General features: G+C 39.0%; 1 protein-coding gene across 1 annotated transcript in view; it reads left to right on the forward strand.

The window, feature by feature from the left end:
- SUN3 (Sad1 and UNC84 domain containing 3) overlaps positions 1-18679 on the forward strand; it is a 41217-nt gene extending 22538 nt beyond the window's left edge. The window contains exons 5-10 of the mRNA XM_017500840.2: positions 305-467; positions 1495-1579; positions 10801-10916; positions 12617-12784; positions 16948-17040; positions 18389-18679. Coding sequence (XP_017356329.1) covers positions 305-467; positions 1495-1579; positions 10801-10916; positions 12617-12784; positions 16948-17040; positions 18389-18508 — 745 coding nt within the window. The 3' untranslated portion in view covers positions 18509-18679. The remainder of the gene's footprint in view (positions 1-304; positions 468-1494; positions 1580-10800; positions 10917-12616; positions 12785-16947; positions 17041-18388) is intronic.
- The last annotated feature ends 234 nt before the right edge of the window (positions 18680-18913 follow it).

The raw sequence follows: 18913 nt of genomic DNA on the forward strand, positions 1-18913 counted from the left end.
GAGACAGGATTTCACCATGTTGGTCAGGCTGGTCTTGAACTCCTGACCTCAAGATCCACCCACCTTGGCCTCCCAAAGTGCTGGTATTACAGGCGTGAGCCACGGTGCCCTGCTCGTCCTTGTTTTTTTTAGTGAAGTGTGATGCTTTAGACAAATGGGCATGCTCCACTCTCCCCTCACTCCAGAGCGTATATCTTCAACAGTATAAAGTACCTCGCCATGTGGTGGGCTCCTAAGCCTAGCAGCAGCTGATAACAGGAGCTTTACACTTTCGTTCTCTCATGCTGAGGTTCTCCCTTTACAGGAAAGAAAGCCAGACTTTGGAAAACAATTTTCGTGAAATTCTATTTTTGATTGAACAAATAGATGTCCTGAAGGCATTGCTTAGAGATATGAAGGATGGTATGGACAATAATCACAGCTGGAGCACCCATGGAGACCCTGCAGAGGACCCGGACCACACGGAGGTCCTGGATGAGGCAAGGCGGATTGGGCGGGGTTGGGGTGGCAGATAGTGAGGGTGTCCAGGGTGATGGGGAGTGAGTGTGTCCTTCCGGTGCCACATCCGCTGCTTCTCTCAGTGGAAAATCCAGCGTCGACTGATATTTGGTTGGTGTAAGGAAACCCACTGTTTCATAAATGCTGTGTCACAGAGAAGACATTCTATTGCATTTGACTTACTTCACACCAAAATAAATAACAGTTAAAAAACATAGCAATAACAGTCTCTGAGTTCTATACACAAATACCTTAAATAGCAAAAGATTTGCATTCACCATCTTCATAGCTAGTATAGTTAGTCTAGTCAGCATCAGATTCAGGCAAAATTGTGATGGAAACCGTGAACTCTATTTTGCTTCTTTCTCTTTGGCTGTCACAACTACCTTCTTCTTCTTCCTTAATGTCTACTTTTTGAGATGCACAGCAATCTGACGCAGACCACCTGCCACCCTCCAGGCCTTGTCACTGTGAAGGTGTTACGTTTAGGGAGCTTGAATGTGGACGGTTGTGTCTGCTCAGGGTGCTTTAACCGAATATTAATTAGAGTTGGTGAAAAATGTCTAATATAAGCAATTGTGTAGTCTGTGTATAACTACCTTGATCCCCAAATAACTCTAGAATGTTCAAGTCTTTACTGTTAAGCACAGGACACTAATGAGGGAGGGAACACAGCAGGTCACAGCATAAGCTCATCTCAGACCTCACCGGGAAAGCACTGTGGTGCAGTGGTTAGGGCTTCAGAAGGGGCCCTCGGTCCACCATGCTGTGTGACCTTGGGGGGATCCCTGAACACAGCTTGGCTTTATTTACATCATATGCCTGAGAAGGACACTCCCAAGAGCCGTGAAGATGTCATTCCAGATCCATGCACAGTGTGAGGCTCAGAGTGCAGCTGATAGGTGCTGACTGCTATTCTAATTTTGCAGATTAGGTCCAAAACTCAAGCAGTTGGCAGAGATTGTTAACAGAAGCCTGTTTCTAAAATTTCTACAGGAAATGTCAAACTTGGTTAATTATGTACTTAAAAAGTTGAGAGAGGACAAAGTCCAGATGGCTGATTATGCCCTGAAGTCGGCTGGTGAGTACGGAAAACGTGAAAAGAGGAGCATTAAAAAAAAGAATGCTCCAAGAGTGTCTCTATTCTCTACATTTCTATATGAGGAAAACATATTTATCTTGTAATTTGCGTGGGGGCAATTAATCAATTTAGATAATTAAAGAAAAGAATAGAAATAGTTGCCATTGAGTGCTTTCTGAGAGCGAATGTTCCAAGGAACAGGGCCTGTGCAACTTCATTAGCCTGCATCTGAAAGAACCACCAAGAAAGCCAAGATGTCACAATGAAGTTGTGGAAGGCACAAATATTAGGACATTTTATATTATTACATACTAAAATGACTTATGGTAATCAATCTAAATGCATTATTAGGGATTAAATGACAATGTTTAAAGGTTATATATAATGTTCCTAATATCTTCCAATTAAGATTAATTCTTAAGGGCTAAGGCTATGAATCATTAACCTTAATCTTCTCTACCATGCCTATAATAGTCTGTGAACAAGATGTGTTCAGTTAACAATGTGGAAGGAAAGAAGAAAAGGACAGGAGGAAGAAAATATAAAACACACGGTAATGCTAATTTTAATCAATTGATAGTCAAATTTATGCCAGGAAAATAAATTTCCAGCTTGCGTGAACTGGAGAGCATTTGGAACAAGGTGATTACTCAGTCTTACGAGCGTGTGTTTTTTGAGAGAGTTAGATGGCAGAACTTTCCTGAGCCAGATTCCCTAAAGCGTGAGTGTTGGGATAAGATGAGAGAGGAACCATAGTTCTTTTTTTTTCATCATGGTATTCTGATGCACTTGCATAATGCTTTCTTCTTTGTATTGATGTGTTTACAACTTCCATTTTGTTTTTTTTGTTTATTTTATTTTATTTTATTTTATTTTTTTTGAGACGGAGTTTCACTCATGTTACCCAGGCTGGAGTGCAATGGCATGATCTCGCCTCCCGCCACCTCCGCCTCCTGGGTTCAGGCAATTCTCCTGCCTCAGCCTCCTGAGTAGCTGGGATTACAGGCACGCACCACCATGCCCAGCTAATTTTTTGTATTTTTAGTAGAGACGGGGTTTCACCATGTTGACCAGGATGGTCTCGATCTCTTGACCTCGTGGTCCACCCGCCTCGGCCTCCCAAAGTGCTGGGATTACAGGCTTGAGCCACCGCGCCTGGCCTACAACTTCCATTTTGAAAAGCCTATGTGGTGAATGTAGGCTCACGAGTGGCTCATGCAGAGTGAGGAAAAGAAGGAAAGGCTCAGGCTCCTCTGCAACCTTAGATGTGGAAACAAACGTCAGCTCTGGTTTGGCCAAGATGGAGAAAGCCTATTAAGTCCCTTCCAACTGATTATGATGAAAAATTATCCAGACAAAATGCAAAACACAATGACCTGAATGGGCTGAAAAGGAAACAAAGCAGGCAGTTGGTGGAGGCGAACCAAACACTGCAGGTGTGAGCCCTGTGGGAGTTTTCTTTTCTGTTGCAGCCTCGGCGGAGGCAGGCAGCAACTACAGAGCTGCAAACGTGGCAGCAAGTTGGGCAGCTAACACTTTGAAAAAGTCCGGTTTTTCTAGCCAAAGACGCAGAATAAAGTGGTCCTGTGGACCAGAGTGTGGGGAGAAAGCCTGGGAAGGCAAACCTGCAGAGAAGACACTTGCTCCCCTATCTGTTTGTGGCCAGCTTCTGGCCTCACATCTCAGCTGCCCATTCATGGGAACAGACCTGAAGCAGCAAAGTGGAGGCTTTGAGAATTTGGCAAGGATGTGAACTATGGCTCAAGTCTTAGACTAACCCCTAAGTGGTGCTTGGGCATGACAGGCCTGTAGCAAAGGTTTTAAGGACTGAATTGAGTCCTCCCATAAAAGGAGGGAGGACTGACATTTCTGAACTAATGGATGAAGCAAATGAAAGCATTCCCTAGTGGATTGTTATAGGACTCAGAGTCTTACAGTATAATATTCAGCATGTCTAGGGTTCAAATCACAATTACTTGGCATGCAAAATCCTAGAGAAATAAAACCAATTTCCGAGGGAAAAGACAGCAGATGCCAACCCCATCCTGACATAGATGTTGGAATTGTCACACAAAGACTTGAAGCAGCTACCGTAATTATGCTTTGTGAGGCGAAAGTAAGTACACTTGAATGAAAAGATACTAGTTCTCAGCCAAGAGAATAAAAAGAAGCAGATGGAATTTTATGACTGAAAAATACAATATCTAAAATAAAAATTGACTACATATGCTTAATAATAGAAAAACAAAAACAGAGAAAAGAAGTAGTGAACTCACTCCTGTTTAACACAGTATTAGAAGTCCTGGCCAGGGCAATCTGGCAAGAGAAGGAAATAAAGGGTATCTAAATAGGAAGAGAGGAATTCAAACTATCCTATTTGCAGATAACATAATCCTATATCTAGAAAACCCCATAGTCTCAGCTTGAAAGCATCTTAAGCTGATAAACAACTTCAGCAAAGTCTCAGGATGCAAAATTAATGTGCAAAAATCACTAGCATTCCTATACACCAACAAAGTCAAGCCAAGAGCCAAATCGGTAACAAACTCCCTTTCACAATTGCCACAAAAAGAATAAAATACCTAGGAATACAGCTAACTTGGGAGGTGAAAGATCTCTACAAAGAGAGCTACAAACCATTGCTTAAAGGAATCAGAGATGACACAAACAAATGGAAAAACATCTCATGCTCATGGATAGGAAGAATCAATATCATTAAAATGACCATACTGCCTAAAGCAATTTGTAGATTCAATGCTATTCTTATTAAACTACCATTGACATTCTTCATAAAACTAGATAAAACTATTTAAAAATTCATATGAAATCAAAAAAGAGCCCAAATAGCTAAGGCAATCCGAAGTGAAAAGAACAAAGCTGGAGGCGTCATGTTACCCAACTTCAAACTATACTGCAGGGCTACAGTAACTAAAACAGCACGGTAGTGGTACAAAAACAGACACATAGACCAATGGAACAGAATACAGAACTCAGAAATAAGACCACACTCTTACAACTATCTAATCTTCTACAAACCTGACAAAAACAAACATTGCAGAAAGGATTCCTATTCAATAAATGGTGCTGGAATAACTGGCTAGCCATATGCAGAAGACAGACACTGGACTCCTTCCTTACACCATATACAAAAATTAACTCAAAATGGAATATAGACTTAAATGTAAAAGCCAAAACTACAAAAACCCTGGAAGACAACCTAGGCAATACCATTTAGGACATACCCATGGGCAAAGATATCATGGCAAAGACATCAAAAACAATTGCAACAAAAGTAAGAATTGGAAAACAGGATCTAATTAAACTAAAGAGCTTCTGCACAGCAAAAGAAACTATCAACAGAGTAAACAGACAACCTACAAAATGGAAGGAAATTTTTGCAAACTCTGTATCCAACGAAGGTCTAATATCCAGCATCTATAAGGAACTTACACAAATTTACAAGAAAACAAAACAACCCCATTAAAAAGTGGGCAAAGGACATGAACAGCCACTTTTCAAAAGAAGACACACATGTGGCCAACAATCATTTGAAAAAAATCTCAACATCACAGATAATTAGAGAAATGCAAATCAAAACCACAATGAGATACCATCTCACACCAGTCAGAATGACTGTTATCAAAAAGTCAAAAACTAACAGATGCTGGCAAAGTTGTGTAGAAAAAGAAATGCTTATACACTATTGGTGGGAGTGTAAATTGTTTCAACCACTGTGAAAGACAGTATGGTGATTTCTTAAAGACCTAATATGGAAATACCATTTAAACCAGCAATCTTATTACTGGGATATCCAAAGAAATGTAAATTGTTCTAATATAAAGACATATGCATATGTGTGTTCACTGCAGCACTATTCACAATAGCAAAGATAGGGAATCAGTCTAAATGCCCATCAGTGATAGACTGGATAAAGAAAATGTTGTACATATACACTTTGGAATACTATGCAGCTATAAAAAAAGAACCAGATCATGTCTTTGCAGGGACATGGATGGAGCTGGAGTCCATTATCCTTAGCAAACTAACACAGAAATAGAAAACCAAGAGCACATGTTCTCTTATAAGTGGGAGCTAAATGATGAGGACACATAAACACATAGAGGGGAACAACACATTCTGGGGCCTCTTGGAGGATGGAGGGTGAGAGAAGGGAGAGGATCAGGAAAAATAACTAATGGGAGCTAGGCTTAATACCTGGGTGACAAAATAATCTGTACAACAAATCCCCATGACCTAAGTTTCTCTATGGAACAAACCTGCACATGTACCCCAAACTTAAAATAAAAATTAAAAAAAGTAGTGAAGTTGAAGACAGCTTTTCAAAAATTATGCAATTCAAAGAATGAAAAATGTTTGAAAAAAAATGCAAACAGACCTTCGGAAGCCTATAGGACACTATAAAAAAGCATAATATTCTTATCCTTTCAGCCTCAGAGGGAGATGAGAAAGAGATCAATGTAGGACAGTAATCTAAAGGAATAATAGCTAAAAGCATCTCAAACTCGATATAAAAAAACATAAATTTACAGATTCAAAAAGCACAGCAATTCAGAAACAAGATAAATTCAAGGAAAATGACATGCAGACACGTCGTAATTAAATTGCTCAAAATTAAAGATGAAGAAAAATATTTGAAAGAAGCTAAAAAATAATCTATGATTACTACAGATTTCTTATCAGAAATAAAAGACCAGAAGAGAAGGAAACTACATGATTGACTTGCCGAAGGAAAGGCTCTAGCAATGCAGAATTGTGGATCCAGTAAAAATACCTTTCAGGAATGAAGACAAAGTTAAGACATTCTTAGATGTAAAAAAATAAGAAAAATCTCTGCCAATGGATCTGCTAAAGGAAGTTCTTCAGCTTACTAGAAATGGCACCAACAAGAAACGCTGGACTTAAAGAATGAAGAAAGAGTAATAGCCAAGATAAATGTGTGAGTAAAGATGAGGCGGCCGGGCAAGGTGACTCATGCCTGTAATCCCAGAACTTTGGGAGGCCTAGGCAGGTCGATCACCTGAGGTCAGGAGTTCCAGACTAGCCTGGCCAACATGGAGAAATCCTGTCTCTACTAAAAATACAAAAATTAGCTGGGCTTGGTGGCACATGCCTATAATCCTAGCTGCTCAGTTGGCTGAGGCAGGAGAATCTCTTGAACCCAGAAGGCGGAGATTGCAGTAAGTCGAGATCACACCACTGCACTCCAGCCTGGGCGACAAGAGTGAAATTCCATCTCAAAACAACAACAACAAAATATGAGGTAATTTTCTTTCCTTAAGTACTTTAAAAAATGTGTGGCTGTTGAAAGGAAAAAATATATGACATTATCTGGCAGTGGAGGACTAATATATGTAGATTTAATACTATGATAATCATAAAAGTCAGTGGGTGAGATTTAAGGAGCATCTATAAATGTAAAGATTTTATATAAATGATCAAATGTTAACGCTATATAAACCATGAGCTGTTCAGTATGTGCATTGTAATCATGAGAATAATTACTTAAAATTACAGAGATATCCAAAAACCAATAGATAAACAAAATGGAGGCTAGGCACAGTGGGTCACACCTGTAATCCCAGCACTTTGGGAGGCCAAGGTGGGCAGATCACTTGAGGTCAGGAGTTCGAGACCATCTTGGCCAATATAGTGAAACCCGGTTTCTACTAAAAATACAGAACAGTCGATCATCCTGGTGTGCACCTGTAACATCCGCTACTCAGGAGGCTGAGGCAGGAGAATCGTTTGAACCCAAGAGGAGGAGGTTGCAGTGAGCCAAGATCACACCATTGCACTTCAGCCTGGGCCACAGAGCAAGACTCTGTCTCAAAAAAAAAAGGAATAAAAAATTTTAACTAACATTAAAAAAGGCAGGAAAGGGAAATGAAGAAAAATAGAGAGAGAAGTAAGAAAGGCAGAGGGTGGTGGGGGGGAAGCCATGTAAATTAGAAGGGAAAAATTAAAAATGGCTCTAGTCAGACAACATGAATGCTTACGTAGAAAAACCACTAAAAAAATCTACTAAAATAAATGAGGTTTACATGTTCAAGGGTATATATACGATTTCCATATACTAATAATAGAAAATTAGAGAAAATTTAAAAGCAACACTATTCATAAAGTAAAAAACATAAAATACTTAGGTATAAGACTAACAAAATGTGGAAACTGAGATCTAAAAACTAAAAAAAAAAATGAAATAAATAAAAGAAGATATAAATAAATGGGCAAGTATACCACGTTTATGGATTAGAAGACTCAATACCATTAAGATGACAATACTGCCCAGCTTTTCTATGGATTCAATAGAATCCCAATCAAAATTCCACCAGGATTATTTGTAGAAATTGACAAGCCATTTTTAAAATGTATGTAGAATGGCAAAGGAACTAGAATAGCCAAATTTGTTTTGGGAAAAAAAAAGAACAAAGTTGGAGAATTCATACTATCTGATTTTAAGGCTTGCTACAAGTTTACGGTAATCAAGAGAGTGTGGTATTTGTGAAATCAATGAAACAATACAGAAAGTCTAGGAATAGTCCACACATGTGGTAAATAGATTTTTGAAAAAAGACAAAAGGTAAGCCAATGGTGCTAGAACAGATGGATATTCATATGCAAAAATAAAAAAAGAAAACCTTGTCCCAAAACCCACAATTAAAAAAAATTAATCCAAAATGGGTCACATTCTTAAATATAAAGCTTAAATCTATAAAATTCTAGAAAAAGCAAGTTTTTGAGTTAGAAAAAGGTTTATCTACAAAAAACCTTGTCTTTAAAGGTTCTTTAAACACAACATCAAAAACTATAATTGTAAAAGGAACATAACGGATAATATGGGCTTCATCAAAATTAACTTCTGTTCTGCAAAAAAGACCAGTTACGAGAAAAGAAAAGTTACAGGCTGGGGTAGAATATTTGGAAACCACACACGTTCCTGAATCCAGAATTTATTAAAAACTCTCAAGGCTCAATTAAGCAAACAGATAACCTGAAAAAAAAAATAGGCAAAAAATTTGGAATACACTTCATTAAAAAGACATATGCATGTCAAAAAAGTACATGAAAAAGTGCTTCACATTGTTATTCACTAGTGAAACATCAATTAAAAGCTCAATGTTAAATCACTACACACCTGTCAGAATGCCAAACAAAACAAAACTGACCGTAGCAAGGGCTGGCAACAGCATGAAACAACGGGACCTCCCCTATGCTGTGGGTGAGAGTGTAACATGGCACAGCCGCTCTGGAAAGGTTTGACAATTTCTCACGAAGTTAAATATACCACCTTATTGACCCAGCAATCCCAAGTCTATATATTTATCTAAGATAAATTGAAATATGTTCACATCAAAACTTGCCAAGAATGTCTATAGCAATGATATTCATAGTCACCAAAACTGAGAACAACTCCATGTCCATCAACAAAGACTAACAGATGCATTCATACAACGGAATAATAACCTGCAGTCAATAAAAGGAATGAATTTCTGATACTCATTACAACGTTCATAAATCTCAAATACATTGGGCTAAATGAAAGTAGCCTTCGTGAAAAGGCTAATACTGTGATTGACTACAAGGGCGCAGCAAAAGAAATGACCAGAATAGGTAAATCCACAGGGACAGAAAATTGATTAGTAATTGCCAAGGCTTGAGGAGGGAGGTGGGGGAATGACTGCTAACCGCTATGGGTTTTTTTGGGGGCTTGCTAAATGTTCTAAAATTGATTGTGGTGGTTGTGCAACTCTAAGAATGTAATATAAAACCTTGAATCATACACTGTAAATGAGTGAATTGTATAGGATGTGAATTATATCTTAATAAAGCTGATTTAAAATGTTTTAAATGAATCAGAAAATGAATAAAGAGGAATTATTTTCAAAATTCCAAAACACTACAATTTTAATTTTTTTTCAAAGTATTATGGGGGGTGGGACGTTCATTCCTCACATTAGCAGGTGAAAGTGTAGATTCTGTCCAGCCAGTTGGTCAAGTAGAATAGTGACTGGGAAGTCAATATCAGCCTTCACAAACGAGGTACACATAGGGTTTCCAGATAAAATGAAGGGAGCCCAGTTAAATTTAAATTTCAGACAAATAGCAAATAATCTTTTAGTAAAAATATATCCCAAATATTGTATGGCACATGATCACTACTAAAAAAATGATTCTTTGTTTACCTGAAATTCAAATTTAAATGGCAGTCTTGTATTTTTATTTGCCAAATCTGACAACTCTAGGCACTCATTTAGTATTTCAAAAATTGCATCATCTTAGAAAAAGCATGAATAATCAGATATTTGATGAGGCACATGTATTTTTAGTGTTGTGGTGTGTTATGCAAATACAATTTGAAAAGCAATTTACGTTTTTTTAATTTCTTATGCATAAAATACGCTTTACTTCTAAAATGAAGTAACTTGCAGGGATAATGTTTGGTGGGTATATTTCGTATCTCTTTGATTGAAATTGAGTTCAGTGAATCTGCATAATTGCTGCTACAAATGTAACTTGAAGGACATTGGCAGCATTGTTGGTTTTCTGCTTTTTTTTTTAGAGATGGAGTCTTGCTCTGTCACCCAGGCTGGAGTGCTCATCTCGGCTCACTGCAATCTCTGCCTCCCTGGTTCTAGCAAGTCTCCTGCGTCAGCCTCCTGAGTAGCTAGGACTACTGATGCATGCCACCACACCTGGCTAATTTTTTGTATTTTTTTTAGTAGAGACAGGGTTTCACCGTGTTGCCCAGGCTGGTCTCGAACTCCTGAGCTCAGGCAATCTGCCCTCCTCGGCCTCCCAAAGTACTTGAGCCACAGCACCCAGCCGGTTTTATGCTTTTTTTGTTATTGAGTGAATGGAGACTATAGGAAGTCTCACTTATCACATCAGCTGTTAAAATATGGAGATCTATATACCTTTTTAGGTTATACAGAATCCATATAATATTCTCATGTCTAATTTAATTGCCTCAAATTTCAATTTTGTGACACTAAACAGAACAAACTTTTTTTCAACATGGCAAAATTTCAGTGGTAGTGAAAACTGTCATACTCTTCCTATCAATTCCTGAGTATGAATTTTACCCCACTTATAATTTACCCAGTAATAATTTTCAAGAGACATTGTTAGAATTCAAATGATGTGTTTTGAATTGTGTATGTTGTTTCTTTATTTTAAAGATCACTTTACATTAATTTTAGGAGCCTCCATCATTGAAGCTGGGACCTCAGAAAGTTATAAAAATAATAAAGCAAAATTGTATTGGCATGGGATAGGTTTCCTAAATCATGAAATGCCGCCAGACACTATTCTTCAGGTAAAGCCAAATTAAGAATCATTTATTTCTGTTTTAGGATTTTGTTATTATTATTTATCATGAAAATGTTAATTTAAAAAATGGAGGTCTGGAGCTTGGTGGCTCATGCCTGTAATCCCAGCACTTTGGGAGGCCAAGGCAAGTGGATCACCTAAGGTCAGGAGTTCCAGACCATCCTGGCCAACATGGTGAAACCCAGTCTCTACCAAAAATACAGAAATTAGCTGGGCATGGTGGCAGGCACCTATAATCCCAGCTACTCGGGAGGCTGACACAGGAGAATTGCTTGAACCCGGGAGGCAGAGGTTGCAATGAGCCAAGGTTGTGTCATTGCACTTCAGCCTGGGCAAAAGGGTGAAACTCGGTCCCTAAATAAATAAATAATAAAATGGAGGCAATATAAGAATGTCTGAACTTGTTATAAGACCTGAATTCATCTCATTACATTTTTTATAGTCAATACTCTGCATGAATTGTGTCTTATTTTATAATCAGTAAACTATGATTAACTGATTACATTTTATCATTTTAAGATTAGCAAACTAGATTATTTTATTCTCAAATAGAACATATACATTCCATATCTTTTCTGTAAGTTCATTGTGTGACCACCATTTTTCATTGAAAACTTCATTCATTCAACAAACATTTGTTGAAAGTTCTTGTCTCCTAAGTGCCAGTCCTGTACTGTGCTAAGTACTATTCAGACCACAGGTTCTTAAGTCCAAAATAGGAGAAATCTCCAGGTAAGATCCCCACCAAACCTTTCAGTTACATTCTAAAGGCAGTAGGCGTCAACAGACAGCAGATCACCTCTCAGGCTTCATCCATACACCTGAAGTTAGTTGCAAATTTAGAACTTTCAGGGGTAAAATCTATTGATCTTATTTCAGGCTGTAGTTTATATCTACAAAGTAGTGGACCTCACTTTTCTTCTCTACCACCATAACAACCACCTCCACCCCCATCTCCATCAACACCCTCACCTTCACCACCACCTCCACCCCCATCTCCATCAACACCCTCACCTTCACCACCACCACCACCCTCATCTCCATCAACACCCTCACCTTCACCACCACCACCACCCCCATCTCCATCAACACCCTCACCTTCACCACCACCACCACCACCATCTTTCTTCATCACAATCCCCATGTGCATCGCCATCACCACCACCGCTGTCACGGCCACCACCATCACTACCTCCATCACCACTACCATTTCAATGATCGCTATCACTATCAGCACCACCACCATTACTACCCTCACCATTACCTTCACCATTGCCATCACCACCATCATCATCACCATTACCATCACCACCACTGCTACAACCCATCACCATCACCTCCACTGCCCACATTATTACCACCATCATCACCACAATGGTCACCACCATCATCCTCACTACCACCATCACTAGCCTTACCAGCACCACCACTCATGCCCTCTAGCTGCCTTATGAGAGCATATAGTCTAGTTAGAGCAATGAAAGAAAACATGCTCATATAATAAAGGGCTCTGATTGTTATAAGCATACAGTGCACTCGAAGAGCAACCACACTAGAGGTGTCTTGGGAGTTTTCCTATTTGACAGGCATAAGAGAGATCAGCAGTCAATAGTGATTAGCTGGCCAGTATTGTGGGAATGGATTTATATAACTTGTTAAGAGATTAATTCAGTGTTTTCTTTCCAGCCAGATGTCTACCCTGGAAAGTGCTGGGCTTTTCCAGGTTCCCAGGGTCATACTCTAATCAAGCTTGCTAGGAAGATCATACCAACTGCTGTTACCATGGAGCACATCTCAGAGAAGGTGTCTCCCTCAGGAAACATCTCCAGTGCACCCAAGGAATTTTCTGTCTATGTAAGACGCTATCTAAATTTGTCATTCAGATTGGCCTGTGATAGAAGGTGGTTGGCTAGGAATTAGAGGCTCTCCTCTGAACTAGGACAGATAACCAGTCGTGTTGCTTATTTCCTGGACTTCTGCTTTCTCATCTACAAAGAGAGAGAGCTGGACCAAATGATTTATATTATTCAATTCTACTTTTTGCTTTTATCAAAGTAATACATGTATAAGTAAACATCAAATATTTCCATAAAGTTTATAAAGAAACAGTAATTCCTTGTCCCACTTCTTTATGCCTCCAATTCTCATTATCCCAGAGTTTCTACTTGCAACAATAGATGTTTATGTGGGTACTTGCCTCCGTGTTTGCTTTTACCATTATTTCTTGATTTTTCAGTTTGGGTGATGACATCCTCTCACGGAAAATGAACATTAGCTCTTTTCCATGGCACTTCCATCCTCCCACCATGTTTATGTCTTAATTTAAAAACAAAGCAGGTTTCTGGAGTTATAATTCCCATGACAATTAATTCACCCATTTAAAGTACACCTTTCAGTGGCTTTTAGTGTATTCACAGACTTGTGTATAACATAATCAATTTTAGAACATTTTTCTTACCCTAAGAAGAAACTGATACCCCTTAGCCGTCATCTCCTATTCCCCTGTTGTATTCCTCCAGCCCCTGGCAATTATTAATCTATTTTGTCTCAATGAATTAATCTATTCTGTACATTTCATATACATTGAACCATGAATAATTTGTGATCTTTTGTGAATGGCTTCTTTAACTTAGCATATTGTTTTCAGGATTCATTCATGATGTAGTATGTCTCAATATTTCATTTATTTTTTATTACCGAATAACATTTCATTGTATGGATATATGACATTTTATTTATTCATTGATTGATGGACATTTGAGTTATTTTCAATTTTTTTGGTCATTATAAATAATGTTTCAATAAACATTCATGTACAAGTTTTTGTGTGGACATGAGTTTTTGTTTCTGTTGGGTTTATACCTAAGATTGGAATTGCTAGATCACATGGCAAATGTGGGTTTATCATTTGAGGCACCGCTAGAAGACTACATTGTCTTTTGTTCAAGCAATACGGTGACTGTGTGAACAAAACAACTCTCAGTTGGGCTATTTAGTGTATTTAAATACTACTTTCTTGCACAAGTTTTTGATGTTTCTGAGGGTAATAATTGTTTTACATTTATTTATTATTTTATTTTATTTTCTTGAGACAGGGTCTCAGCCGTGCCCAGGTTGGAGTACAGTGGCACAATCACAGCTCACTGCAACTTCAAACCCTTGAGATTGTTTTAATTTTAAGTTTTTTAGTATAGATGGCGGTCTTGCTACGTTGCCCAGGCTGGTCTCCAACTTCAGGGCTCAGGGGATCCTCCTGCCTTGGCCTCCCAAAGTGCTGGGATTACAGACATGAGCCATGGGTGCCAGGCCTATTTGTCTTTAATTTGCTTAGTTTTCTGTATTCTTATTACCAAAACTTTCCCAAATTCTTCTTCAGAAGTACAAATATTCTCCCATTATGTTAATTCACATCAGATAATTTATACATTTCCTTCTTCATTCCTTCCTTCATTTTCTTTTTTTCCCCCCAGAGATATCGCTCTGGCGCCCCGTGCCTTCTGCTCCAGCCTTGCTAGGTAGGCCTGACACTCAGCTGCTGTCACGGGATTTCATTTCTGCATCCTTGAGGAGTCAACTTATTGTCTAATTTATTATTTTTAAAAGTGTTTCTTATTTCCCTTTTCAGTTTTTTGTTCCACCTTCTGGAAGATCATGTTAATTCATATTTTAACCCCTCTGTGGAAATTTTCATTCCTGCTGTCGTGATTATACTTTCTAAGACTTCTTGTTTCTATACATATTCCTTTTTCTAGAGCCTACATTGCTTTCTTTTCCTAAGGCAGTACCTTCTCTTACGCTTCTGAAGATACTAACTGTAGGCTTGTCTAATTTTCTTCTGCTGGCTTCCGGGTCTGGATTTCCTAGCCCCACTTTCCCCCCTTGTTTGTAGAGTGTCTGTTTCCTGCACGAGGCTTTTCTCCCATGCCTGTGATGCTTGTCACATGAATTGGCAGGCAGTGCAAAGCCGGCAGGAAGCTCTGCGTGCACTGCGAGGCTCCTAGGTCCTGAGTTCGCAGCCGGCGGGCGGTTCCGGGGCGGCGCTGGCGGTGGTCTTAGAGATGGGAGGAAGAAGACAACCCTCTGCTGGGCCAGGCGGGGCCGGGGGCCGTGGAGGGGTTGTAAGTGGTTTTTAAAATGACTGTCAGCTAAGCCGCAGATCTGGGCTCCTTCCCCGTCCCCTGCCCCACGTGGACTCCCTCCTGCGCCACTGATTCTACCTACAGCCAGAGCAGTTTGTGTTCTTTCTCCCCAGGACCATTTGGCCCTCTTCACTTTCTGAACATCTTCACTTTTGTCTGTTTGTTTTGGTTTGGTTTTACTGTCTACTCCTACTTGTACCTTATAGGTTTATGCCTTACTTCAATTATTTGATCTTCCCATCTGGAGGAGGGCCCAGGGTTGAACAGCCTGCCTTCTCTAACGTCACCCAAATGCCTGTACATTCCATACCTGGAGTTTCAAAACAGAGGGCTGCTGTCCTTTCATAGAAGATGGCACCACCTGCAAGTGATGTCTCTGAAAGGCTGAGTTAGGTTGAGTTTGAGCAAATAAGTTCCATCTCAGAAAGGTGAACACGTTCATTATTTAGATGAACTATGGGTGAATCCCACAGGCAGGAATCCTTTCGTAATAAAAACTGCTTCTCATCATTTTCTTCTACATTAGAGAATTTATGAACCAAGTAAAATTAAGACAAGGAGATAAAAGAGCTGGGCACAGTAGCTGCTCCTGTGATCCCACCTACTTAGAAGGCTAAAGCAGGAGAATCGCTTGAGCCCAGGAATTCGAGGCCAGCCTGGGCAGCATGGCCAGACCCCATTTTTTTTCTTTGCTTTTAACTTTTATTTTAGGTTCAAGGGTATATGTGCAGATTTGTTATATAGGTGCTAAGTAGTCATAACCAACAGGTATTTCTCTGATCCTCTCCCTCCTCCCACCCTCCACCCTCAAGTGGACCTCAGTGTCTGTTGTTCCCCTTTATGTTCATGTATTCTCATTATTTAGCTCCCACTTATAAGTGAGAACATGTGGTATTTGTTTTTCTCTTCCTGCGTTAGTTTGCTAAGGGTAATGGCCTCCAGATCCATCCTTGTTCCTGTAAAGGACGTGATCTTGTTTTTTTATGACTGCATAGTATTCCATGAGATCCTGTTTCTTAAAAAAAAAAACCCAACAAGACGGTAAAGGAGGTAGAAATAAAACTAGCACCCCTCTATTAGGCTAAAGATCACATATGATGTTTAGTCATAAATACATATGTAATTATCAGTACATTATGTAACCATGATGTATCCAATTCCTTTAATAAAAATATTGTAGTTTGATATTAATATTTTTATTATGCAGTGATTTAATGAATGAACTCTTTATTTTGCTGTGTTACTATAACTTAAGGAACCTAACAAGAAACTTTAGATTCACAAAATAAATTAGTTTGCACCAGTGCATTCTCCTCTCACAGATCTTCAGTTTGAAGGGTAGAGAAGAACAAAAAGCACAAGAGAAATTGCAAAGAAAAAAATTATTGTGTTTGTTAGTCAACAGAAGCTTACTTTTCGTAGGAAATACTTTATGTGACCAAAATCTGGCAATTGGCTTATGTTTATCTCATTTTGGAAGACATCATTTCAACATGGGGACCCATTTTTATTTTATTCAAAGTATGCTTATTGCAAATATAGTTATCAGGCCAGAGTTAATGCTGGGATTTGCGCCATCTCTATGTATCTATATGTCCTTCAGCTACCATCTGTTTATCGATCATCGTTCATCTATCTTCTATCCATCTATCTATCCATCCATCCATCCTCTATCCTTCTAGTCAGTCCCATCATTAGCGTTTGGCCTCACTGGCCCTTTAGTTAAATGCTCTCTGTGTGTATAGGTTAGTACTGGCATGATCACAGCACTGTGCCCCTAGTGGACACGCAGAGGTATCTGGTAAATTGTGGGTATTTTTTTTTGAAAACAACTACATCCATTCATTACAATCTCTGTATCTCTTGCTTTCTTTATAGGGCATCACAAAAAAATGTGACGGAGAAGAAATTTTCCTAGGTCAGTTTATATATAACAAAACAGGAACCACCATTCAAACATTTGAACTCCAGGTAATGTGTGCCCTGGGAAATGAAATGAGTGGCTCTATCACTGGGAGAGATTTGTTGGGATTGCTTCATGCAAAGTGATGTATGAGAATTACTACGACAAAAGCATGAGTTACACAAGCATGAGTAACCAAAGCATGAGTTACAACTTCAATTCTTAGCTCCAAGTGCTTGCAAGGATTTTAATGTGTAAGACAGACAAATGCAAAAGCAGTTTCTGAGTCAAATTCTTCCTTATCGGCTATCCTTTTAAAAAATATATGTATTCTATTTCTCGGTTCTTTCTCAACTACTCCATTGCTTGGATACTAGTTACGACCTCATCTTTCTTGAGTAAAGGGGAGCTGGATGATGGTACAATATAAAGTGGACAGAGGCAGAGAGGGGCTTAGAGGAAGGGAGGATAAAGATTTAATATCAGATAATGCAAGTAAAACTTCTCTTCCTAACACAATGGGGAAAATATCAGCTGGTAACTTATAAATCCCCTGAAACTTAAAAAGCCGTATGAAATATATTCTCATTTTTTTCATCAGCCACAGGAAGTAGCTGAAGAGATGTAGAAGACATTTTATATCATGTAAAAACAAGTGTTTTAGGACACTTTTTGGCTAAATAGTGAGAAAATAAAGATAAAACAATACATATATATTAGAAATGAGCATATTTGTAGAGTTTCATATTTGATTGTATGTTCATATGTATTGGGGCTCATATTATCTGTTCTTAGAGTTGGCTTCATAGACCTGGTTTTCAGACAATACGCCCTCTCTCCCCTGCTCCTTGGCACAGTCAGCTAGGAGCGTGGAGGGGAGAGACAGAGGAACCGTGAGCTCACTTGGCCACCGTGTTACCCTCCTCCCCCCCACTCATCTTTTCATAAGTTCTCTATTACAGTAGCTTGTTTTCTCATTCATTAGACTGATATTTGAAAACAGTTATGTTAGAAAAGAAAAAAGTATATGGGCCAGGCACGGCGGCTCACGACTGTAATTCCATCACTTTTGGAGACTTAAGCAGGCAAATCAATTGAGCCCTGGCATTCCAGACCAGCCGGGGTAACATGGCAAAACCTTGTCTCTACAAAAAAATTAATAAATTAGCTAGATGTGGTGGCATGTGCCTATAGTCCAACTACTCGGGAGGCTGAGCTGGGAGGACGGCTCAAGCCCAGGAGGTAGAGGTGGTGGTGAGCTGTGATCATGCCACTACATTCCAGCCTGTGTGACAGAGCCAGATCCTGTCTCAAAAAAAAAAAGCGTATATAATTTTAAAATTACGTTAGTATTCATTGGGATTCTTTGAGATTAATTTGTTTATAAGGCATTGATTTTCTTTTCTTTATTTTCAGCATGCAGTTTCTGAATATTTATTATGTGTGAAACTTAATATCTTTAGCAACTGGGGACACCCGAACTATACTTGTTTATATCGATTCAGGGTCCATGGCACACCAGGCACCCACATCTAGAAGAGCTGGTGCAGAAGGCCATGCCACACATCCAGAATGTTCAAGAACGCTTATTCTCTTAGATGATACTGAACCCATAGGAATTGAGAATTGGGAGTGGGAAGAAAACCTCAAAGTGGTTCATTACTAGTAAATGAATTTTACTAATAAAAAATATGGAAGTAAATTAAATATCCTTGCCATAATAATTTAGTCTTTAAGGATGATTCATGTTGTTAGAGCATTGAAAACTCATTTCGCATTTAGAAGAAGATAGTCTCATCATCAGTCTCCCTCTTGATAGCATCTTTGCCTTCAATGACTCATTTATTTACACCAGGCATGGCTGTCCCCATCCCCACTACCATTTAGAGCTGATCTGGTCAGCACAATTAGTTAGGAAGCCAGTAATTTTAAAATTAGAGG

The sequence above is a fragment of the Cebus imitator genome, unplaced genomic scaffold (assembly GCF_001604975.1).
Source record: "Cebus imitator isolate Cc_AM_T3 unplaced genomic scaffold, Cebus_imitator-1.0 Scaffold272, whole genome shotgun sequence".
NCBI classification, from domain to species: domain Eukaryota; kingdom Metazoa; phylum Chordata; class Mammalia; order Primates; family Cebidae; genus Cebus; species Cebus imitator.